Genomic DNA, 26,443 nt, shown 5'->3' with positions numbered 1-26,443 from the left:
TAAATAAAGTAAATGTATAGTGTTTGGGGGTTCCAAGTAATTTTCTCGCAAAAAGAAGTCGATTTTTACATGTAGGAGCGAAGTGTCAGAATAGGCTTGGGAAGGAGGTGGTTAAGCAGATACCCTTTGTAAAAGAATGGAGTTGTATAGTTACTATTCTGGCAGGTGAATGAATTCTTCACTCTAGCAGAGCTTTAACACTTCAGGCACATCGTACAGTGCATGCCCTGCTGGGCACTGTGCTTCCTTTCAGTGACCTCTATGTCACTGGAAAACACAATAGTGAAGAAGGGCCCCCATAAGTGGAAACAAAAGCACCCAACTGCCTGCCAGACAGATACATATTCTAGTTATAGTATTCAACCTATACTTTTATAGAGGGCAGCTGCTGATTATGTTCTATACTACGGTCAGGATCACTACCACAGAATTCATAAGCCAGTTAACCCATTACATGGGTCAAAGAACCAATGCTTCAGCCGATCATAACAAGAAGCTGACACATGGGCACCAGATGTTTTTCGGCAGTTGCTTGGAATCTGGGCTAATGGACTCAGAAACTAAGACTAAACACACAACAAAGTTGAAATAAAAGTATACAGTTTTGAGAATTGCATCCGAAAATGAGAACTAACTTTCTTACCTTAGCAAAGGAGTGGTCACTGCTGAGCCGATGGCAGGGAAGTCCTCCTCTCTCAAGACACCATTAGATATGCCAGCCACATTGGTGGAATCACTAGGGCCTAGAAGAAGATTGTTTAGAACCATGGCAGTCACTGACCAGTATTATTAACACTGCTGCATACACACAAAGAGAGGCAAACTGAAAAAGCAGTCAACTTCCACCTTTTAGGCTTCATGCACACTGGGGGATTTTATAAATGCTTATCTCCTGGCAGGAAAAAAAAAAAAAAAACAGCTTCAAAAACCGTATTTTTGCAAACCCATTTAGGAGTTGATTTATCGGACCAGAAAATATTAAATCATTTTTTCTGGACATTGAAATTAAAAAACGCACCTAGTATTTTAATGCGTTTACCAGCATTTAGGTGCGTCGGGCATTTTTTTCTGCCAAAATGCTCCTCTCGAACAAAATTTTTACTCCGTCTCTACATGCCTATAGTGTGCATAGACACATAAGCCAACATAGAGGGGCATTTAGAGTCAAAGGAAAAAAAAATAAAAAGCTCAAACGCCAGTGAAAGGACATATATATATATCTCAAAAGGCACACAGTTGAATTTATATAGACATTTTTTTATTTATAAGTGCTTGTGCTGTGAAATTTGTGCCCCTGTATCACCTTAAAAAAAAAAAACCTGGCTGATCCTGCCAGTTCCTACCCTCCCCCCTGTAAACTGAGTTTACTTGCCTCCGTCATCCGTATCCCTGTACTGTCTTCTCTCCCGCCTCTCTGCTCGTGTCAGTGCCAACCCCCTCCTGCTGCTCTTCTATTTAAATTTAAAATCATGCCATCCCCTCTGTAATATAATAGGTGTCCCTGTGCCTGTGTTATAGAAAAAAATATGCCGATCTGTACCTTTATCAGAGCTGCTCCTGACAATCACGTGACCACTGGGCTCTCTCTCCCCCGGCTGACAGCAGCAGTGCTCGGCCCCGCCCGCTGGAGCTGTCAGCGGTGCAGAGAAGAGAGCCGAGGAGTCAGCTGAGCGCCGGGAGCCGCTCTAATTTAGGTATAGATCGGCATTATTTTTCTATAACACAGGCACACTTAATGTTATTTTACAGAGGGAATGGCATGATTTTATATGAAGTAGCTTAACAACCACTTTAATGCAGAGAAAAATGCACATTAACACATGTGCGCCATCACAGCCCAACAAAGTGAAAGGGTCCTAAAGGAGACTGTGGGCAAATAAGGCAAAACCAATCAGTAATGCACTTTAGCCTTTTCTTTAACATATCAGAAATAACATGGCAAATGATCTACACTCACCTGTAGCTTCAGCAGGGGGTTTTGGAAGAGCCTTAGGTCTGCGTCCCTCGTCAGCATCCCGAACCTCCTCTTTTCGAGATTTTGAAATATCAGAAACATCCAGTGCTGGTTTCCTTCCCATCTCCTCCTGTCGCCTGGCTGCTACGGAGGCTCTTACAGCGGCTGCCACCTCCCGATCTTCTTCTTCCCTGCCAAATCCACAAACATGTTAAAAAAAAAAAAAAAAAAAAAAGAAGAAGAAGATCTCACAGTTAGAAGTTTACCTTCATATAGGCCGTAGAATTCACCACTCACCGTTTATATCTCCAGCTCCCCCTTTTGTTTTGCTGGCCTCCACGTCCTCTCATCTGCCTGTTAAATCTGTCAACCTCTTCATAGTCACCTCCTCCTAACACTGCTAGAAAAAAAAGCAGAAAGTAAAAACGGTAAAAAAATAAATAAATAAATAAGATAAAAATTAAATGTCGACAGATGGCAAAACAGCTAAATAGATATATGTGAGCCCATTCACTGTTGGCACCAGATGTGAGCAATTAGTGATTCTGCATTTCTAGGTAGGGGGCAGATGCCCACCTAGCTGCGGTCTCACTGGCTCCCTTACATGCTGATCACCGGGTCTCGGCCATGAATCATTGGAGCAAGTGACAGGAGAGAGAGAGATCTGTGTTGTAAACAACACAGATCTCTCTACCAACAGTGGGGATGTCCCTGCAAAGCAGGGTGAGAAAAAACAGCACATCCCTTAGTAAAGCAGTACACAGAGCAGTTACATTACACTCCCTAGGCACCCAGTTAACCCTTTGATTGCCCTAGATGTTAACCCTTTCCTACCCAGTGTCATTAGTATAGTGACAGTACATTTTATTAGCACTAATCACTATATTAGTGTTAGCGGTGATTCCAGTGTCAGAATGCCCACCATTCTATTACAGTCCCGCTATCAGTCGCTGATCGCTGCCATTACTAGGATAAACAAAAAAAAAAAAACACCAGTATATATCCCGTCATTTGTAGATGCTATAATTTTTACACAAACGAATCAATATACCACTTATTGGGATTTTTTTTTTTTTTTAACGAAAGACGTGTAGCAGAATACTTTTTGGCGTAAATTTATGAAGAGATGTTATATTTTTTATTGGATACGTTTTATAGCAAAAAGTAAAAAAACATTTTTTTTACCTTTTTTATAAATTTTAGGTCTTTTTTCGTTTACAGCGCAAAAAAATAAAAACCAGTGATGATTAAATACCACCAAAAGAAAGCTCTATTTGTGTAAAAAAAAAATGATATACATTAAATGTGTACAGCTTTGCATGACCGCGCAAATGTCCGTTAAAGTAGCGCAGTGCCGTATAGCAAAAAAGCTTTGTTCGTTAAAAAAAACTGTTTCCTAACTTTTTTAGCTGGCTCCTAGATGCAAAGCAAAGCTGTCAATCCCTGCTTTAAAGCATATGTAAATCCTAAAACAAATTTATATTTTGCTGCTTACCAGTTTATAGATGAGGTAACCTGCATTAGTTTGTTTCTTTCAGGCGTTTTTCCTTTAGTTTCATCTGGTGATCCAGCCAGTAACATACATCCTGTTTTAGGGTGACTAAACTCATTTGCTGCACTTTCTCAAAGAGCAGCTTTGTCACTTTACTCTTGTCTCATCATTTGGACCCCCACCCCCCACCCCTTAATATAAAACAGACAAGTAGTGAATTTTACATGAGATAACTTGGAAAACCCAATAACATGGATTAGTTCAGTAAACAGGAAGTTACAAGGAAACTGGACTTCTGGCAGGATCAATTTCTGAATTTGCAGAAAATGTACTTCTGAAAAAGAACACAATTGCCGCCACCACATCTAGGGACAAGTAAGGTGCAATATATTCAATTTCTGTTCTTGGGGTTAGATGTACTTCAAGATCATTTGGTTAGAGCGGGAGGTAACCATGTTTAAATGAGTGAACATCAAGGAATTAGGAATAGCAACACAACAGGTCCCTGTTTGAATTTTTCCCACAGTGTATGATGGCTAAGGCAGTAGGGATCTCATTTTTTAACATTAAGGCCCCTTTCACACTTGTGCGACTTGAAAGCCGCACGATTTTACCGCGATTTTGACTGGACTTGAAGCAATGTCTATGTCTTTGGACCTCAAAACGCATTAAAATCGGGCCAAAGTAGTGCAGGAACTACTTTGAAGTTGCTGCAACTTTAAATTGCGCATATATGAATGGGTATCATTGGAAAACATGGCAAACGACATGTCGTGCAACTCTGATGACCAAAGTTGCATGACAAGTTGCACAAGTGTGAAAGGGGCCTAAGGCCTAAAAATTCTCAGCTGTTATTGTGGGTATGTTGTGAATAAACTTGGATGTAGATAAAGAGTGAACTTGAATTTGTGGTTAAAAGGGAAAGAAACTCAAAGATACAGAAACATAAAAGAGAAGTATATGTGCTCTGACTGTAAAGGAGATAAACTAACAGCTCTTTTTCTAAGGATACCTTCAGCCCTGCGGTTATGCCGAGGAGTGTAGCTGAACTGGATGTCTATCTGACGGTTCTGCCTGGCCTCTGCGCGGTTCTTGCTGTGGCAGGATGTCTTGTGGGCCTTGTAGTCTATTTCACTACGGAATGCGTGTGTGAACTGTTCTGTGTTGCACCGACCCTCCTCGCACAAGAAATGACCTTCGCGGAAGTGTTCCCGCAGAAAAGTGTAGTCGCTGCAAAGGAAAGGATAAAATGTTTTTTCTAAATAATATCAAACCCGCGCTATGAATACTAGGAAAGAAAAAGCAAAAAGCAGCTGCTGTTCATCTAAAGGGAAAGTAAATGAATACATTTTTTTTTTCTAGCCAAAAGTAATTTCTTTTTGCCGCAGACATAACAGGCAGATTTTTTTCAGGAGTGTTCTGCTGTGACCACAGCATTTCCCCTCCATGTGACACCAAAACAAGCAATCAACTTAAAAGATGAGCGTCTTTTCCACCATGTGTTTTCTGAATATCGTAGAGGCCTTTAGCCTCCATTCGCACAATTTATATTGCACACTCATTGTGTGCACTTTGTACCACTCAAGAATTTGTGCAATGTACAGTTCACCTTTTTTTGGAGAATTCTCTGTTGTTTTTTTTTTAGGATATCAATAAAGAAAAAAAAAAAAAAAAAAGAAGATTGAACAGAAAAACATGAAAGCAAAAACACCGTTCTTCCTTTAAACATTTCATACAACTAAGCTGTTTTTTTATTATAGAAACAATATCATTAAAGTGGTTCTAAAGGCATTGGATTTTTACCATAATGAATTTACTGCATTAAGGGAAAAAAAAAAAAAAAAAAAAACACCTGAGTGCAGTCCCCAGCCTCCCCTTATACTTACCTGAGCTAGATTCAGCGATATGCACAAGAGCAGTGGCTCTCTCCCTCTTCATAGGCTCAGACACAGTAGCATTGACTCCTGCTACTGTCAATCACAGCCAGAGGACGAGACAAAAAAGGTCCTATGCACCGCACATCACTTCAAGACCTTGTGGATATGTAAAATGACAGCCTCAGCCCAGGCACCAGCCACATGTGGGGGCGTGGCTTGGATGGCGCCCAGGCTGTGGCTGTCATTTTACATATCCACAAGGTCTTGAAGTGATGTGCGGTGCATAGGACCTTTTGTTGTGTCTGGTATCATTGGAGCTTGGCTGGGCTCTGTCCTTGACATCACTCCTAGCAGTGTACTACAGGAGAGGACCTGGCTAGGGCCTTGAGCGGCACCCTCTTATTTGCAGTCTGATCACATTGCACAGAGCAGGCAAGCATAAAGTTTTGCTATTTAAACATAAAAAAAAAAAAAAAAAAAAAAAATCACTTTTCGCTGGCAATAGATAGCTCAAATTTCGTCCAATTTCTGCTGAATTGGTAAAAATTTGAGCTGTGAGAGGCCCTGAAAACACCACTTGGCTGGACAAGTTAATTTACAAAGTCAATTGAGCCAGGCAGAAGGTTATCGGATAAACAGTAATAGCTTCTGATGCAGTCACCTTTCAGGTATTCAGGCAGCTGCAGGTGTCGAGGCTGCATGAACACAATAGCTAGGAGTGGAGATTCCCTCCATTCACAGCTGTTAGTTTAGATGGGGGAAAACTATTGTTTTTTCTCTTGGTCAGCCGGCGGGCTGAAAGAGAAAATCAAGCTGTGTATGGCTACCTTAACCGCTTCAATACAGGGCACTTTCACCCCCTTCCTGCCCAGGCCAATTTTCAGTGCTGTCATACTTTGAATGACAATTGGGCAGTCATGCAACACTACCCATATGAATTTATTTTTTTTCACACAAATAGAGCTTTCTTTTGGGCGCGCAGGGGGGTGGGGTTCTGGGAATACGTCTATGGATGCCCTCCCAGTACTATAGTGCCATCTTTTGGCTATACCGTGGTACTGAAGTGGTTAAAGCGGAACTAAATCCACAGATTTAACTGTTTCCCAAGGCAGCCATTAATGCTATCTCTCACATTTGCTTTTGCCCTCAACTAAAATGTCAAGTCATCAAATGGCTGCAGTCATAACTGATCACATGTGAAGACCATGGCAACTACAGATTAAACAGAGGCTAAGATGACAGCTTCCTTGGTTGTAAAGGATAGAAGGGATTAATTCTGCTTTAAGGAGAAATCTCAGATAATATAAAGAACATAAAGAATGTCAGCGAATTTTGAGAAAGATAATATAAATGCTCAGATCACAACAGCCTAGATAGTAAACTCTCTGTGTTAGCATGATGGTGTGTGTCCATTTGACAGCATTACAAACTATAAAAGGGTTGGTCTAATTTCTGGTTGTATTTTACATGCGAAGTTTAAGGACACCAACCTATAGTATTCCTGGGCCCCCTCGGAGTCACAGAAGTGGCAGAAGTAATGGTCCCTGCGTAAATGTTTGAGCAATTCGTCGTTGTCGAGATATCGTTCATCACAAAATTTGCAGAGAGGATGACCACGATGGGAAGTGTCCTCCGGGTCACCATGGATACGATGGCGAGCCAGATCCTTGCGGCTGTACCACTTCCTCTCATAGGTAAAATTCTAAAACAGAAAGACCATTCAAACAATCCAGACCAGGACTTTATACATTGCAAAATCACTGTCTTTTTTTACATGGAGCATTCACATTGTGGTTTCTCTTCATTATTAATGCATTAAAAATCGATTCAATAAAGCTACATTCTCCCTACCAGGTTTTAAGTTATGTTAAAAGCAGACTTAAAAACTGATTACAGACCCACCTGCTGCCCTTTCAATAATTCCAACATGCACAGCTGCCAAACACTTCCCAAACAAGCGTACTACACCACTCTACAGCCTCTGGCACTGGAGTACAGCCAACAATGGTGGGTGACGTGGGTGCTTTTAAGACAGTAAGAATCAACCAATCAATGCTTCTGCCTGAACAGAACCCACTTTTTAAAAGTGACCACATGTCTTTGTCACAGCTGTGCTCCAATACCGGTAGATGCCGAGAGGCTGAAGCTGCTCCCAGCGACTTTGGTGCCCTTACCTTTAAATGCTTCACGCACAGCTTACAGCAGAAGAGCTCATGATGCTTTCTCGTATGTTGCTCTAGGTCAGCAAAGGTGTGGAAAGGTCTCATCTCAGGGCACAGCCAACATTCGTGTTGCAGCAATCGCCTGCAGAAACAGACACAAGAGATGAGACACATGGTGGAAAGCGACATATCACAAAAAAGAAACAAACACTGTGTGTTACCTGTAGAGAGAAAATACTTTGCCTTCACTGAAGTATATATCATATTTCTTCTCACTCTGCATCTGGGTGGTGTTGATACTGGAAAAAGGGGACACCTTTTTAGTAAAAACCACCTGAAAAACAAAACACCAAAAATATAGATATTAAGAAAAAAACGTCTACAGCTGAAACACACCTAGGAGAAATAGTCATGGTCAATATACTCTTATCACACAGATGCAACAAGTATTTGAGATAATGTCATTTTTCAGTGACGCTTTAGCATTATATATCCCATGATGCAGCGGAGAGGATTATACTTACAGCTGCCATTGCATCCAATACATGACTGACCTGCCATGGCTTGACTACGCCAAGTACAAAAACCCTAAAACCCACATGACCCAGGCTAGACAGGGGTATCTAACTGGTTGTCGTTGGCAACATATCCACTTTTCGTTATGTTCAATTTCCATACAGCAATACTTTAAAAATTTTTTTTTTTTTGGAAATAATCCTATAACAAAAACACTTTTCACTAATGTGACAGCATTAAACTGAGAGCTTAACTGCACGCAGCTATTGCAAAAAAAAAAAAAAATCAATTAAACATATAAAAGGCCATTTTTTTTGATTGGAGTATGACCAAAGCTTGTTTAGCCATGCTTTTCTTGCGGGTCACAGAAGTGTACTTACTTTTGCTCTCCTATGACCCAGAGTCAGCTAATAGTGGGCTATTGCCTGCTATCAGCTGAAAACACAGATGCTCCCGGCTCTGGAAGAATCTAGACCATATAATCGGGATCCACCCAGCTGCCTGAGTGACAGCTGGCTCTAGCTCTCAGCATGCTGTACCTGTCCCCTCACCAGCCCAGTGCACCAGTGAGCATTCAATGCATGACGGTAAAAAAACCTGTGTGTTACTTTCCCCATGACCCCCACCTTATAATTAACTGAGCCCCCTCTCAATCCAGCAATGAGCATGGGAGCCTCGGCTGTCCCAGGTCTCTCTCACTCCATTGGCTCCCACTGCTGTCAATCATAGCCAGTAAGCCAATGAGGACAGAGTAGGGGGAGGGGACAAGCCATGGATATGTTTTTTGTGGATGAATACAGCGGGGCTTGGGAGTGGGCACACACCAGTGCCCCCACAGCAAGTGGCTTTATATTTGGGGGCACTGGTAAAGGGGGGAGGAGCCAGGAGTGGCAGCAGGGGACCCAAGAAGAAGATGATCTGGGCTGCACTGTGCAAAACCATTACACAGAGCAGGCAAGTATAACCATGAACTCTTATTTGCCTTCTTTTGATCTGTGTATATGAATGGGTTATGGAGATTGGGGGGTGGGAAGAGAGCATTGTTCTTCATAGTCCATCAGAAATTAGTTAGGGCTAACAACATGTGCTTTGGAATTCAGAGCTGAAAATGCACTGTGTTGGCATTTTGAACCCATTGCTGTTGGCGTGGCGTCACATATTTGCAGCATTGTAGAAGTGGGCCTTTATTCTAGGAGTTATGTTTACTACACAGTATGTGCGCCGGCGTTTTGAACAGGTAGCATATTCCAAGCAGAAAGGCCTAGGTGACACCGAAAGCTCTGGGTCTCATACGAACATTGGTAGCCAGGAGGACTAATTCTAGATCATGTTATTGGTTGGGACACTGATCTGTCATTAAAAAAAGTCCCTGCACGGCAAATTTCTCTCCTAGTCCAAAGAGAACGTGAAAAAAAAAAAAAAAAGTGATATCTATTACCATTTACCAGCAAATGAAGGCCCAATTTATTATGAAAAATAAAAAGTATACATTTACCTGGATACACTACATAGTTGCAGTGATATATACAGTTTTACGAACACCCCAAAACTGCGTTCAGGTGTTAAGATTTGCATTATCTTCAGGCATTAGGGCCGGTTTCCTGCACCTTGCTCAAAATGCACTGCAGTTGCGATCTGCAGCAGGAGTCAGTGTTAATTTAATGACACCACAAATGCAGGTCGCAAACACAGCACGTTTGCCTGTACTGGATTGCATTGTACAGTAGCACCATGCAATCTGGTTCCTGTGCATGTACTGACCCGATATTCAGCCCATTCAAATAGGCTAAAAATCACACTGCACCCAGATTGCATGTGAAATCACACAGGAACGTCTCTTTACATGGAAATTACTGGAATAGCAATGTCTACTTCAGAGCTTTCCAGCTTCCAGGGACATTAGCCAGGCATGGTAAAAACAGTTACATAAGTCCAAGCTGAACCAATGTATCTATGTATAAAATAATGCCTGGAATTATTCTTTAAGGGGTTAAAGGAAGGTAGTAGCACACTATTTCCTGACACATCATTTTTTTGTATTTGCAACGTGTTTAACCTGTTCACTGACCAAATTGTTTTTGCACACATTTGGGGAAAAATCATTTTAGCCCTGCAGATTAAAATCCTCTCGTAAACACTCCCGCGACGAGCTCCCAAATATCTCCCTCCCCTTACTTGTGTGTCTGGAGAGAGCAGTAGACTTCAGTTGTGTTCATATGCACTGCTCTATGTAGACTACACATCCCATCTCTATTATGCTGTCCTTCTCATTGGACTCTCCGCTGCTTATCATTCAAACACTATCACTCTTTGAGACGCCTGGGCTCTTGTCATCCACTTTATGGGTCTTTCCTGCCGTCCTGATTTCTTCACACCCTCATCCCTTTATGTTCACTATTGTTACACTCCACGTTTTTTGCGATCATTTCACCTTCACTCTTTGGTTCTATTCACTTACTTTTAGTGATGCGTGCACTTGATTTAGGATCTTTGGTTTAGTTTTGGTTTATCTATAGCACGTGGTGTCTATAGGCTATTCTCAAGTTATTGAGATGGGTCTATCCTTCTTTCCACTTTCTTTCTGTAGCGTTCACGCATTGGCTTGAACCAAACATTTCAATACTGCGTTTTTTCTGTCTCCTTATGGATATAAGGTTTGTTGGTCCTGATATCGACCCAATCTTCCGTTCACCAGTCCTGGCTACTCCAGCAGCCACCCCTTAGCCCTGTCATGAGACACTACAGGGGACATATACAAGTACACTGTAGTTGGTAAGTTCTCCTCCTACTATGGAGCTGACATATACAAGCATGTACGCAACTATCCCATTTTGATTATATACTTCTCATTATCCAGAATACAGTTACCTTAAACGTTGTGATTTGGACCCCTATTTGGTGTGGACTGCTCCCATGTCCGCCGGGGGGGTACTAGTCCCAGTCGTGATCCCCTAGGTCTCCAGTTGCTTTTAGAACCGGCTACACAGGTGGGTTATATGTTGGCTGGCGCTTACCTCTGTTTTGACCTACCGTTATGAGATTTATTATGTGACATGTTTCCCAAATAGATATGCACTGACTTTGCTTTCTCTTAATAATTCTAGTAGCATTGTTGATATACATACCCACGTTATTTGCCCCTGAGGAAGCGGTCACCCGCGAAACATGTCGGGCTGGGTTTGGGTTTAGACACCCAGGTCCATCACACCAGACCCACCAGTCTTACCATCTCTGGCAAAGGTCTGCAGTGGACAGCGTGATCTACACCCACCCTCCGTGGATATTTGGCTCTCCCAAAGCCTGTATATTGTATGTACTGCCCAATTGCTCTGTATGCTGTAATATTATTAGTGTTTTGTCAACACGATAATAGTTACTTTTAATGTTCTTCTTCTTTATTTTTGGTGTTGTATCAATAAAAAATTTTTTGTATTTTTACATATATGTGGATTCTCTGCTATTTGTCTCGATGACAGTATCCCTTTAAAAGTCCCCTTGGCCCATCCATTTTCCTTTTCTACACATCCCATAGTTCATATTGGGAGCGAGCAAGAGAGAGGGTGGCTACTAGAAATGGGCTCTGGCGTGTTCGGGATCGTAAGAATAGGTTTTGGGCTCTGGCGCTACTCTGTGTGTGGTATATGTATATATGTAAGTATGTAAATATGTGGAAAGAGCGAATCCCTGAGTATAGGTTTGGATGGTAAGAGATGCCCGATGTTGTGTATTCAATGTGAATTGTCAAAAAATAGATAAATAAATAACTGAAAGGGGGCGGCAAAACAAATCAATAATCACATATAACATATATATGGGATTATGTTTTTAATTTATTTTGCCACACCCATTCCGTTATTTATCTATTTTTTGAGAATTCACAACATCAGGCATCTCATCCAAACCTTGACTCAGGGATTCGCTCTTTCCACATATTTACGTACTTACATATACCATACACAGAGTAGTGCCAGAGCCCAAAACCTATTCCTATCCCTTGATTTCCCCCCTTGGTGGGAAGTATTCTGGGCAGGCAGCAACTCATTCCAATTATTTATTTTCCATTGTGCGGGACCCTTGTCTTTAAGCTTGGTGTTCGGGATCGTAGTCCCAATGCGCCTGCCCCATCCCGCCAGGAAGCCGACATTGCACACTGCTAATTACAGGCGATGAGACATTTCCCAGTCCGCAGCTGCACAGACTGGAAAATGTCTCACTTCCTGTGTTTGGCGGTGTGCAGTGTCAGCTTTCTGACGGGACTGGGCAGGTGGGTTGGGAGTATCATCCTGAACACGCCAGAGACCATCTCTAGTGGCTACGCTTATACATAGAGTGGGACCATAGAGAATGAACACAGCCAACCTCCAACAGGAAGTCGGAATGTAGCAGCCAATAAGAAAAAATAAATAAAAAAATTTGGAGGAAGCGGAGAGCAATAGAACGTACGTTTGAGTTAATACATACTTGAATAGATTAGAATATATATATTTTTTTTTATAAACCAGAGAGTTTAGTGTCAATTTATCACAATGGAATTGATTTACTAAAGGAAACAGCACAGTTCTCTTTGCAGAGTGAATATTCAAAGGGCTTAGCCAATACGATGAAGCTGTTTTCATATCAGTCAAATAGCAAAATCAATTTTTTACATTTCCTTCTCACATTGTTTATGTCAAGTGAACACAGGTTCCTCCTATTTATATTATCGTTGCTATCTACTCCTTTAGAAAACAACCCGAGTTTTTTTATTGTGTTTTCAAGCACTGATTAATGATTTCTCAAATGAATCAACTGGCCCATGACTCACATTTATGAAACAGTCATTATGCAGCTTTTAACAACTAGAACACAGATATTCGGAGTGTGTGTAATCAGCAGGTGCTTATACTGCAGTGACAAATCAAATGAAGCCTAATGACTTATTAACCACTTAAGCCCCGGAAGATTTTACCCCCATTCCGACCAGGGGGTATTTTGCGATTCGGCACTGCATGACTTTAACGGACAATTGCGCGGTCGTGCGACGCTGTACCTAAACGAATTTGGCGTCCTTTTTTTCCCACAAACAGAGCTTTCTTTTGGTGGTATTTGATCACCTGTGCGATTTTTTGATCACGCGCTATAAACAAAAAAAGAGCGTCAATTTTGCAAAAATAGCAATATTTTTCACATTTTTTTATATGAAATTCCCCAAAAAAAAAATGTAAAAATCAAAATGTTTTTACTTTTTCGGCCAATTTGTTTTATGCTACCTATGTTTGGTAAAAAAAAAAAAAAAAAAAAAAAAAAAAAAAAAAAAAATCGCAAAAAGCGTATTTTGATTGGTTTGCGCAAAAGTTATCGCGTTTACTAACAAAGGGAAAGATTTCTGTCATTTTTGTTGTTTTTTTTTTTAACGTGTAATGGCGGCGATCTGCGATTTTTTTTGCGGTACTGCGACATTGGGGCGGACAGATCGGACCCTTGACTGACATTTTTGACACTTTTGGGGTTACCAGTGACATTTCTACAGTAATCAGTGCTATATATATGCACTGTTACTGTAAAAATACACTGGTAGTGAAGGGGTTAACTTTATTTGGGAGGGAGGGGCTGTGTGTATCCCTAGGGGCGTGCTTTCTACTGTGATTGGCTGGGGCTTGAGCTGTATGGACACTGATCAACGGATCTACATACTAGATCCGAGTGATCAGTATCCTAACAGCAAGGAGAATGACAGGTGGCTTGTTTACACAAGCTGCCTGACATTCTCCCTCTCCCCCGCCGATCGCCGAGTGACCGGCGGACATCGGGTCCGCCGGTCACACGCGCGGGGGGGGGGGTCCGTGACCACGCGGGAGCGCGCCTCCGGGGGCGCGCGCTCGCTCCCTAGACCCTCACAGGCTAGTGACGTAGCCCTACGTCACTTTGCCTGTGAGGGGCTGACTGCCGACGTAGATCGGCGTTAGGCAGTCGGCAAGTGGTTAATGCCCTTGTACACGGGCCTCCTACATTTAATGCAGGGGAAACTGATCTGGTAAGTGTAAAACTTTATAACATTGCAGATCCATTTCCCCTGTGTCTAGACGTACCTGCGTTTACAAGTTCAATGGTTCCTGAACGCAATTTTTTTTGGTTCTTGCAATCAGAGCTAAACTGAATGCACCTAGAACCTTATTCAGTCATACATGCTTCCAGATGTGTTAAGAGCTTGTTCACACTAGTGCGGTGACCGGCCTTTTTCCACACTGGAGGAACACCAGTCCCCGCTATAGCACATAGAACACAATTGTTTTCCATGTGCCGCATTCGCACTGCAGCCTGGAGGTGCGGTGCATTGGGCTGCAATAAAATGCAGACATGACATGTGAATGAGGGCTTGGGTAGATTTTCTCTCATTTCCCACCACTGTGGCATCTGTGCAAAAAATGAGGGAAGCCTCTCTCCCCAAGATAAGACAACATGCATAACAATAAAAACCTCTTCAAAAGTTCTAAACTACTACGCCAGGGTGGATTTGATTTAAATCACTAGTAAAAAGGCTTGATTTAAAGCGGAGTTCCAGCCACTCACCTGTCCAACGGTCCAGCGATGCGGCCGCCCGAAGCCTCGATCCTCTCCCTCGGCATCACTGCTGTGGGCACCCGGCTGTGACAGTTTGCGGCTTCCCAGCCGGGTACCCACTGCGCATGCGCGAGTCGCGCGTCTTGATTGGCCGGCAATCTTCTGGGACCTCTGACGTGTCCCAGAAGATTGCAGGGAGGGAGGGGGGAGAGGAGAACTTCCGTTCAGGGCACCGCGGCGCTCCGAGCGGAAGTGGGAGCGGGTACCTGTCAAAACTAGGTACCCGCTGCCCCCCCAAAAAAATGACATGCCAAATGTGGCATGTCAGGGGGGTCAGGACTCCCTAAAGCGGAAGTTCCACGTTTGGGTGGAACTCCGCTTTAAATCATCATTTTTAAAGAGCAACTGTCATCTCTGTCCTCCTCTGACCCAGCTGTTCACTCACCAACAGTCCCATTCACTTTAATGGGACGGCCGTTAATGCAGAAGTGACAAGGTGAGGGACATGGCGGCAGCAGGTGAGTGGATGCCCGCTAACAGGCGCTGCCATGATGACAGGTGCTCTTTAAATGTAAAGACTCATTCTTGCTGGTAGTGTGAATGCAGTGCTTGTTATCTCAGCTAGCAGAGCTTGGATTCATTGAATGAGGTTTACCAAAAATGTGAATATTGTAGAATATACAGCCTCATGCTACATAACTAAGCTCCATTTCATGCTGAATAAACTAAATTATTAATGTATGTTAAATAGAAAACTATCTTTAGATAGATTTTTGCCCCAAAAGCATTAAAATAAATAAAAAATCATAGATTTTTATCCACCCTGCACTCCGCTCTACTAAGAATGTAGTTCTTTGTCTGCGTTAAAGCTAAACTCCAGGAAAACTGCATTCTTCAACTTGGCTTGGTTGATATTTATTGAGCCGGTTGGTGCCCTGTTCCTACCAATACTGATTGTCAGTATTTTTGAATGTCAAAGCGGTACATTGCTTTGCATGGAAATCGGTTGTTTTATATTGTAGGCCTGTAATTCTTAGGGAAAAAACAGTAAAAATAAATGTAATAAATTAATAAAAAAGTATTAATAAAAATAAAAAGGAATAAAACAGTAAAAGTACAGGCAGGGCACTGGACAAAGCACTAGGGACAAAACTGAGGTGAAATGGTTTGATACAGAAATGTAATCCTAACAGATTACAATGTATCATATCATGTTTTGTGTATTTTTTTGAATTTCCCGCCAGGTCGCGGCACTCACAGGGGAGGGAACCCCGAAGGTGGATGCCGACATCGGCTGGAGGACATCGGGGGATCGTAGGGACAAGGTAACTTTCACTACAGGGTAGGGCTGCATGATATTGGGAAAAAAAAAAAAAAAAAAAAAGTCAGTGCTCAGACCATACGCCGCACACTGCATCAAATTGGTCTGCATGGCTGTCGTCTCAGAAGGAAGCCTCTTCTAAAAGATGATGTACAAGAAAGCCCGCAAACAGTTTGCTGAAGACAAGCAGACTAAGGACATGGATAACTAGAACCATGTCCTGTGGTGTGATGAGACCAAGATAAACTTATTTGGTTCAGATGGTATCAAGCGTGTGTGGCAGCAACCAGGTGAGGCGTACAAGGAGAAGTGTGTCTTGCCTACAGTCAATCATGGTGGTGGGAGAGTCATGGCCTGGGGCTGCATGAGTGCTGCCGGCACTAGGGAGCTACAGTTCATTGAGGGAACCATGAATGCCAACATGTACTGTGACATACTGAAGCAGAGCATGATCCCCTCCCTTTGGAGACTGGGCCGCAGGGCAGTATTCAAAACATCATAACAGCCCCAAACACACCACCAAGATGACCAGTGCCTTGCTAAAGAAGCTGAGGGTAAAGGTGATGGACTGGCCAAGACCTAAACCCAACGAGCATCTGTGGGGCAACCTCAAATGGAAGGTGGAGGAGTGCAAGGTCTCCAACATCCACCAGCTCCGTGATGTCATCATGGAGGAGTGGAAGAGGACTCCAGTGGCAACCTGTGAAACTCTGGTGAACTCCATGCCCAAGAGGGTTAAGGCAGTGCTAGAAAATAATGGTGGCCACACAAAATATTGACACTTTGGACATTTCCACTTAGGGGTGTACTCAGTTTTGTTGCCAGTTGTTTAGACATTAATGGCTGTGTGTTGTTATTTTGAGGGGACAGCAAATTTACACTGTTATACAAGCTGTACACTCACTACTTTACATTGTAGCAAAGTGTCATTTCTTCAGTGTTGTCACATGAAAAGATATAAATTATTTACAAAAATGTGAGGGGTGTACTGACTTTTGGGAGATACTGTATATTCAGTTTAAGTTCTTTTGTTATTTTTCAAAGATATTTTGTTTGCACTTCAGTTACTAAACATTGATCTTCAAGAAAATACAAGAATATGTAATATAATGTTATTGTGAGTAGTTCTCCAATGGGATTAACCTAAAATTGATTCTGATATCACGGTTTTACTAACCCGACAGCTTATTATTCTAAATAGGAAACCTTCATTTTTTTTGTTGCAAATATTTAGGATTCCAACTACCAGGAAGAAGGAATCCTTACATGTAAAGAGCACCTGTCATTTCAGATCCATCATGGCAGCGCCTGTTAGTGGGCATCCACTCACCTCCTGCTACCACGTCCTTCACCTTGTTGTGTCACTGCCGCATCACCATTAAAGTGAATGGGACTGTCGGTGAGTCAACAGCGGGTCAGAGGAGAAGCTGCTGAGGGACAGAGATCACAGTTGCTCTATAAAAATTATTTACTAGTGATTTAAATCAAATACACCCTGTTCAATTATCATCCAATTCGCCAGACGAATGGGGAACAGATCCCCCATCGGTCTGTTTTTAGCGGATAGGACTGGCTCGGATGTCAGAAGCTATAAAAGGACACATGTCAATTGACACCCGCCACTCCGTAGAGGGCAATAGATCATCCAATTGGGTCCACCTAAAAAACTGACAGTGTGAAGGGGGCCTAGCAGAAGGAGTCACTGCTGATCTCCGTTGATTCTTATTCCACAGCTTTCTGTTTAACACTGTCCGAGTCACCAACCCAAAGCAAGTGTTGTATATAAAAAGTTCTGACACTCTTCTGGCACTCCTTTACAGCACTCTTCCTCTGGTTTTCAAACTTAAAAATACAGATGTCAGGCTCAGCCAGTCTCTGGCATTTTCAGCAAAAAGGTGAGGCAACTGGTAGGCAGTCAATGTACTTTTCTCATGAAGAGCATGATGACATGGCCTCTATAAACCTGACTAAATGGGCAAAGGTCAAAACACCACACTTTTACCAGCAAAACGGTCATGTATAGAAGAGGGATGGACCAATGTCACATTGCTATGGCTTGATGAATAATGGAAACTCTGGCCAGTTACATTGTGTTCCTAATTTTTAATGGCAGTACATCGACCAGTATTAAAAAAAAAAAAAAAAAAATTGTGACATCATCTCTTACACCCAGTTCACACCTATAGTGTGTGTGCGGGCCACGTTCGCTCATGCACGGCAGCCCATTAATTTGAATGGGCTGCAATGCATGAGTTTCCTGCAGAAGGGGCATACATGACCATACAATTTCCCTGCGGTTCCTGCAAACGCCCAGCATTTTTACATGCGTGGGGGTGCCATTCAGAATGAATGGCAGCCTGGTACATTTTCTCACAGCAGTGCGTTTCGCTGCGATTCCCGCACCCACCTGCGTAAATGTAAACCGAGTCTTAAAGCGAAAATAAAACTTCTGCGATCTCTTCAGAAAAAAATGCCACACCTTGTCTTTTCTCAATGACAGCCAAGCCCTGAACAAAGCACTGAATCATCCTGTTCTTTCCAGGGCAGGACGTCACTCTGACATTCTTAAATACTTTTATCAAACAGTTACATATCCTAGAAAAACATCTTCCAAACAACAAACTGCATTCTGACAGAAAATTAAACTACAGACACAGATTAAGACCCCGTTCACACTGGGGCGACGCTACTTCCCGGGACGACCTGTGAAGTCGCGGCGTGCTGCTCGCACCGCGACCTAGGAGCGGCCGGCACGGACTTCATATCATTGAAGTCAATGCAGGTCGCTCCAGGTCACCCCAAAGAAGCCCCGGACCCTTTTTCTAAGTCGGAGCGACTTGTGTGGCTCCTATTAGAACGGGTCCACAGCTTCTCTATGAAAGGCGACCTGTCAGGCGACCAGGTGAACGGGCTCCAAGTCTGATTTAAAGTTTACCTGTTGTCAAAACATAGGTAAATTAAAGAGTTATTAAACCCTCCATGTGAATCCGATGTAGCGGCATACCTTCGCTCTTGCATTTCCTGGGCCACCCTTACATAAGAGCTTTAGCCAGGACTTCATCCCAATAGGCTGGCAGCTCAACAGCACTGCGCTCAAAACCATGCCTCCAAAAGCTTTGCCAAGACAATGTTTTGAACAGAAGATGATCAGTGATGCTGTAAAGATTAGAATGCTAGCACCCTGAACTTCCTGATCAAGCAAATAGCGATGAGCTTAGGCATGGTTCAACCACGAGTGCAAACCCGGCTGAGTTATCCTGCCAGGAAGCTGTCAAAATGGACAGCAACGTCATCCACTGCTCGGCAGCCACAAGCAAGTAGTGCAGGGAGCTACAGAGCAACAAATTTTTACAACTTTAAAGTGATTATAAGAGCTGGTTCACACTGAGGCGACACGACTCCTTACTACTTGGGGGGCGACTTGTGCATTACCATGCACCGCGACTTCGGAGCGACTTGCAGGGACTTCACAGTCTATGCAAGTCGCTCCGAGGTCGCCCCAAAGTAGTACAGGACCCTTTTTCTAAGTCGGAGAGACTTGTGCCGCTCCTATTAGAACGGGTCCTGTAGCGGTCAATGGACCGCGAGGGAGCGCGACTTGTCAGGCTGACAAGTCGCGCTAGTGTGAATCGGCTCTAAAGGATTCTATTATTATTTTTTAAATAACAAACATGGTATACTTAACTCCGCGCAGTGGTATTGCACAGAGCGGCCTGTGGACGGTGTTCACCGTCACTGGGAGCAAGGGACAGATACTTGGGGGACACTAAGAGAATGGTTTGGATGGCTTCAGATGGGAGAGTGATATTTGTCAAAGGTGTCTCAAGAAATGTAGAGATTTGATCCCACTTTGCACTGCGAGACCTGTTGCCATGGAGTCTGACACCTATATGCATATTCAATGTGTTTCAATGTAGTAGACGGTCATTCAATGTGTTTCAATGTAGTAGACGGTCAGACTGTCATTGGCAGTGTGGGTCAGTGGTTCCGTTACATGGCCCAAACCTTCTCTTTTAGGGTCCCCTGACAGCACTCCAGGTCCTGCCTCTTCTTGGAGCATCACCATGGCAAGCCACTTCCTATGGGGGCAAACCTGTGGGCTCACTCTCAAACTGAGCTGTGTGCGTCTATTGACACATACAGTGTGACTCGCCCTCCCTCCTCACAGGATTGGATTGACAGCGGCAGATGCCAATAATGCCTGCTGCTGCCTCTGTGCCTGTTTGAAGAGGGAGAGAGAGAAGAAGAGCTAGCTCAAGACAGGCAAAGCACTGGATCAATATAGAACATAAATATATAGTGAGGTGAGGGGGGTAGTACACCTGAGACATTTTTTTTTTTTTACCCTAAGGTAAAATTTTCTTGCCTTTAGAACCACTTTAACCACCCCCCGTCCGCGCTACAGCCTATATACGGCTGCAGCGCGGACTCGAATTTTCAGGAGGCCGTTTTTAAACGGCCTCCCAGTGACACGCCCCCAGCGCGCTCCCGCGAGGGCACTGCGGGGAAAATCTGTGTCGGCCGTGTCCCTTGGACACGGCCGATCACAGATCGTGGTGAATGGCCAATCACAGCGGCCATTCACCACGTGATCTGGCCGTCCAATGAGCGATGATCTCATATGTAAACATATGAGATCATCTCTCATCGCCGGCGCTCCTTCCTCACACGGAGCCTGCAGTGTGAGGAAGGAGGGGGAGCCGTCAGCCGCCTGGGACACACAGCGATGTAATCAGGGCACCGATCACCAGTGCCCCGATTACTGCAAGGTAAAAACACACAGTGCCCCCCCATCAGTGCCCACAGTGCCCACAGTCAGTGCCCATAGTGCTGCTAGTCAGTGCCCATCAGTGCCTGCTCATCTAGGCACTGATGAGCACTGACTGGCAGCACTATGGGCACTGAGTGTGGGCACTGATGGTGCTGCCCATCAGTGCCGCTCATCAGTGCCACCCGTCAGTGTCCAGTGCCATCCGCCAGTGCCCATCAGTGCCACCTATCAGTGCCGCCTATCAGTGCCCAGCAGTGCCGCCTATCAGTGCCCAGCAGTGCCGCCTATCAGTGCCCAGCAGTGCCGCCTATCAGTGCCCAGCAGTGCTCATCAGTGCGGCATATTAGTACCTCCTCATCAGTGCCCATAAGTGCCACCTCATCAGTGCCCATAAGTGCCACCTCATCAGTGCCCATCAGTGCAGCCTATCAGTGCCCATCAGTGCAGCCTATCAGCGCCCATCAGTGAAGGAGAAAAATTTATTTTCAAAATTTACTCGCAGAAAATAAGAAAAACTTTTTTTTTTTTTCAAAATTTTTTGTCTTTATTCTTTTTTTTTGTAAAAAATAAAAAACCCAGAGATGATTAAATACCACCAAAAGAAAGCTCTATTTGTGTGAAAAAAATGATAAAAATTTCATATGGGTACAGTATAGCATGACCGCGCAATTGTCATTCAAAATGTGACAGCGCTGAAAGCTGAAAATTGGCCTGGATGGGAAGGGTGTTTAAGTGCACAGAAGGCAAGTGGTTAAAGCTGATCTCCAGACTTAATTTCAATGTAAATAGTTTGTTTGCTACACCAACATGTGCGTCCACTGGGCATGCTGTATGTAGCCTCAGCTACATACAATATACAGCACTGAGTTCCAGGGGTGAGAGGAGACCTTCCTGTCTCACACCCGCAACAAAATAGAATCAAGCTGAGCAGCACTCAGACATTAATGGGCAGCTTTTTAAACTATGAATACAAAGCTTCCTCTGATTGGCCAAGTTAGAGATCATGACGTCACTGAACCACCCCTCAATCAGAGGCAGCTTTGTATTCACTGATCGAATACAAAGTTGCCTATAAATAGTTTAGCACTGCTCAGCCGACCCCATTTTGTTCTGGGTGTGAGACAAGAAGGTCTCATCTCTCACCCAGAACTTACTACTGTATATTGTATATAGCTGAGGCTACAGATTGTACAGCATGACCAGCAGGCGCACGATAGCATAGCAAATAGTTACTATGGGCCAGCTTGGCCTAATATATTTAAAGTGAACATAAAGCTGTAAATCAGCTTTAAGTTAATTTAAACCATTAAAGCGTTATTGAACGCCACCAGAATATTTTTTTTAATTAAATGCTTATCCTGCAGGTTTATTCCATAACTTGCTACTATGCACCACATACTAGCACATTATGATACACTTGCATTTCAAAATGAGCCTTTTGGCTCTGCGCTGTCACTGCTCCCACTGGTCCTGGGTGCTTCCATCTTCACTTCTCCTTTCTTCTAGGTTCCATGTCTTCGTCTGCTTGAATGGCTGACAACACTGTTTGGAAATTCGGAGCAGCAGAGCAAGTGTGTTGTCAACTAAAAAAGGAAATTTTGCACTCACTGGATTTCTAGCAGAGGTTTCTGTTTTTGCAGCATTTTTAATAGGATAAACTGTACATGTATTTGAAAGATATACTAAATAAGAGCAGAGGGCAAAAGGTCCTTACCTAAACAGAAGTCCAGAAAAAGTCAGTGAGCCATTGGGGAGATAAAGGGGAAGGGACCGGGCCACGGCTCTGTGTCTGAATGGACACAGGGAGCTGGGACTCATCTCGGGTGCCCCCATAGCAAGCTACTTGATGTGGGGGCACTCAACAGGAGGGAGGGGACAGGAGCACTGAAGTGGGACCGGAGAAGAGGAGAATCAGGGCTGCTCTGTGCAAAACCATTACACAGAGCAGGTAAGTATAACATGTTTGAACAGAAAAAAAACAACGCTTTAGTATCACATTAAAGGTATGGGAGTACAATTATATTCAAAACATTTGTTCTCAGTGCTCAGAGTGTGGCACTATATGTTACTCCAAATGATAAAGTTCTCATTTATGCTCTGCTAAAACCTCTATTGGTCCCATTCACATTGGCATATTTAAACTTACATCAATGCAAAGGGCCGCATTTGCACAGGTTTTCTGTACATCCAGGTGCAGGCAGCCCCTATCATGTCTACTGGGGAACAGCAGCTGCATGAGCACAGCCGCTGCTCCCATCTGACATCCATGTGGGTGCATGTCCCAAACTCACACTGTCTGTGCTCGGGATGTCAAATTAGGAGCAGCGGCTGTGTCCATGAAACCACTGTGTCCCAGTAGAAATGAATGGGACTGCCAGCACCATAGATGCACAGAAAACCTGGGCAAACGTGACCCTTCGTTCGAATGTACACTTACGTATGCCTGTGTGAATGGGAGGTCTTTGTCATTTTTTCATAGTCACATTTGCCAACAATTTTTAGAGGTACCTTATCCAATTCTTCTCTGCACACGGCGCAGTACTTCTGTTCACACAGCACCCTCATCTTGGTGGAGCAGCGGTAGCAGATGGGATGGTCACATTTGCCCACAGCGTATACATCCAACTCTTGACAGCACAACACACAACTCCTCTCCAGATCCAAGGTGTTCGCTGACTTTGATGCCATGGCTGTCTCAAGAGGCACAAATACCGTACTACTAGTCACAATGAGGGAAATACTGATTCAAAGTTATAGTCTTTAAGATACTGAATATGTATATATATATATATACAGTGAGATTAGTGGTTGGGGGATGCTGGGAAAGTAAAATGTGAATGTAGTCAATTCCAAGAGAGGACACTGTAAAATAGGGGCAGTGCACTAACGATATCAATAAAAATTATATAAAATTAAGATTAACAGGTCACAAAATACAGAGCGACTGTGTGACTCAAAGTATCTAGTGAAGAGTGTGAGCCACAAATAATAAAACCGCACTGATCGTCAAGAATTTGTGAAACTTACAAACGTTATTAAAAGGTTAGATGAAGGTAAAATGTGACACTGGTGGAAATAAAATATCACCCTGGAAAACTCCTGCAAGGGAAGCTCTGAGCAGCAGGGAGTGGGACTATAAAATCTGATTTAAAAAATAAAAAAACAAAACTAGAAATAAGCAGACTGGTGTGAAAAAAGGACAGATGAGGTGAACAGTGATATTAGGGGCTATAAGGTGACTAATGGAAAAATACTGGAGGAAGATTAAGATTTGGGGTGATGAGATCAGAGAAAAGAGACAGTGTTTGTGTTTGTAAAGTGCAAGTGGTAAAACTTTGGCAGAATGGAGAGGGGGGGGAGAGTGATAATTGGCGTACTAAGGCCTAGAAAGCTGGCTGTGGGCAGTCGTATTAAATGTCGATATAGAGAAGTGGTAAGGCTTCTTTACAGAACAGCCAGGCACAAGTATCTCTAGTTGCACCCTAAACCTAGGGGATTCTGGGAGATCAAAGTACAGGTAGTAGGACTGGCCCCAGAGGATTCTGGAAGAGCCGAGTACAGGGAGCGGGACTGGCCACTAAATTCTGGGAGATCAGAGCACAGGGAGCGGGACTGGTCACAAGAGGATTCTGGGAAATCAGAGCACGGGGAACAGAAGTGTGGCCACAGGGGGATTCTGGGAAATCAAATACACAGGGAATAGGAATGGCCACGGGGGGGGGGGGGGAAGAATCTGGGAGATCGGAGCACAGGGAACGGGACTGGGGGATTCTGGGAAACCAGAGCACAGGGAACAGGACTGGGGGAGATCGGAGCACAGGAAACGGGACTGGCCACAGGGGGATTCTGGGAGATCGGAGCACAGGGAACAGGACTGGCCACAGGGGGATTCTGGGAGATCGGAGCACAGGGAACAGGACTGGCCACAGGGGGATTCTGGGAGATCGGAGCACAGGGAACGGGACTGGCCACAGGGGGATTCTGGGAGATCGGAGCACAGGGAACAGGACTGGCCCCAGGGGGATTCTGGGAGATCGGAGCACAGGGAACGGGACTGGCCACAGGGGGATTCTGGGAAACCAGAGCACAGGGAACAGGACTGGGGGAGATCGGAGCACAGGAAACGGGACTGGCCACAGGGGGATTCTGGGAGATCGGAGCACAGGGAACAGGACTGGCCACAGGGGGATTCTGGGAGATCGGAGCACAGGGAACAGGACTGGCCACAGGGGGATTCTGGGAGATCGGAGCACAGGGAACGGGACTGGCCACAGGGGGATTCTGGGAGATCGGAGCACAGGGAACAGGACTGGCCCCAGGGGGATTCTGGGAGATCGGAGCACAGGGAACGGGACTGGCCACAGGGGGATTCTGGGAGATCGGAGCACAGGGAACAGGACTGGCCCCAGGGGGATTCTGGGAGATCGGAGCACAGGGAACGGGACTGGCCACAGGGGGATTCTGGGAAACCAGAGCACAGGGAACAGGACTGGGGGAGATCGGAGCACAGGAAACGGGACTGGCCACAGGGGGATTCTGGGAGATCGGAGCACAGGGAACAGGACTGGCCACAGGGGGATTCTGGGAGATCGGAGCACAGGGAACAGGACTGGCCACAGGGGGATTCTGGGAGATCGGAGCACAGGGAACGGGACTGGCCACAGGGGGATTCTGGGAGATCGGAGCACAGGGAACAGGACTGGCCCCAGGGGGATTCTGGGAGATCGGAGCACAGGGAACGGGACTGGCCACAGGGGGATTCTGGGAGATCAGAGCACAGGAAACAGGACTGGCCACAGGTGGATTGTGGGAGATTGGAGCACAGGGAGCAGCACTGGACACTAAGAATCCTGGGAGAGTTAAAGGAGTAAGACTGTGGTAGGCTGTAAAGGAATTTTGAGGGAACTTGTACAGAGAGCGGGACTGGCAGCAAAGGATTCTGGGACAGCCAAGTTCAGGGAGCTGGTCTGGCCGCACAGTATTCTGGGAAAGCTGTGGCAGGCACAGGGTCTTTAGCTGCCGAGGATTCTGGGAGAGCTGTGTGCGGGGTACCGGTCAGGCCCCCCAGAATCCCTCAAGCACAGAGTACAGGACAGGCTGCAGAGGATTCTGGGAGAGCAGAGTACAGGGTGGTCTAGTGGCAAAGGATTCTGGGAGAGCTGTGGTAGGTAGTGGGTCTCTGGCCGCAGAGGATTGTGGGGAGGGCTGTGGCGGGTAGTGGGTCTCAGGCCGTAGGGTGTTCTGGAACCCCTAGGTTGGCTGTGGGAGCCGCAGAGGATTCTGGGAGCTCCAGCGGCTCTGGAGCTGGCTCTGTGGCGATAGTAGGACGCGGCTGCCGCGTTGGAATATCACAAACCGCCTTCCCACAGACGCGCCTGTCAGCGAGCACACGATACCGGCTAAGGAAACGTCACCCACCTGACGCTCCACGCCGGAAACGCGCCATAGAGTCCAGCGGAACTGGGGCCCAGAGCGCCCTCTGCAGGCGACGTTCTGTGCGCGCCGGAGGTCTGAACTCGCTGATCCCCGTCAGATTTCAGCTCCGCTCCTCACATAGGGCGGTGACCCGCACTACTCAGGTGAATAGGGACGCTAGTTCTATCATAATACCGCTACCTATCACATTCTGCAACCGGACGTGACGGTCGGACGAGAACAACTTACTGCGCATGCGCCATGCGTTCCAACATGGCCGCTATGCGTTCCATTAGGTTCCCGAATGTGACAGAACACGAAGCAGAGGTGGACATCTTCTTACACCCACGCAAGTCTTAAATTTTACATTTATTTTAGCAGTTAACTCACCTTAT

At 44.8% G+C, this 26,443-nt stretch overlaps 1 protein-coding gene across 2 annotated transcripts in view; it reads right to left on the bottom strand.

Moving 5' to 3' along the window:
- Positions 1–26,079, bottom strand: part of ZNF598 (zinc finger protein 598, E3 ubiquitin ligase) — a gene marked incomplete at its 5' end in the record, with an annotated part of 61,041 nt that extends 34,962 nt beyond the window's left edge. Inside the window, 9 exons of one of the 2 annotated variants that reach the window (XM_082260627.1) lie at positions 644–743; positions 1,958–2,145; positions 2,252–2,351; positions 4,459–4,676; positions 6,814–7,025; positions 7,498–7,627; positions 7,707–7,819; positions 23,142–23,323; positions 26,052–26,079. In XM_082260627.1, the coding sequence (XP_082116753.1) occupies positions 644–743; positions 1,958–2,145; positions 2,252–2,351; positions 4,459–4,676; positions 6,814–7,025; positions 7,498–7,627; positions 7,707–7,819; positions 23,142–23,323; positions 26,052–26,079 (1,271 nt within the window). Of the gene's footprint in view, positions 1–643; positions 744–1,957; positions 2,146–2,251; positions 2,355–4,458; positions 4,677–6,813; positions 7,026–7,497; positions 7,628–7,706; positions 7,820–23,141; positions 23,324–26,051 lie in introns of both variants that reach the window. The other variant, XM_082260626.1, reaches the window with a different exon arrangement.
- Between the last annotated feature and the right edge of the window lie 364 nt (positions 26,080–26,443).

Source organism: Pelophylax lessonae (assembly GCF_965119305.1).
Source record: "Pelophylax lessonae genome assembly, chromosome: 6".
Classification (NCBI taxonomy): Eukaryota; Metazoa; Chordata; class Amphibia; order Anura; family Ranidae; genus Pelophylax; species Pelophylax lessonae.
Note: the sequence above shows the minus strand (reverse complement) of the source record. Positions and strands in the feature narration are given on the sequence as shown.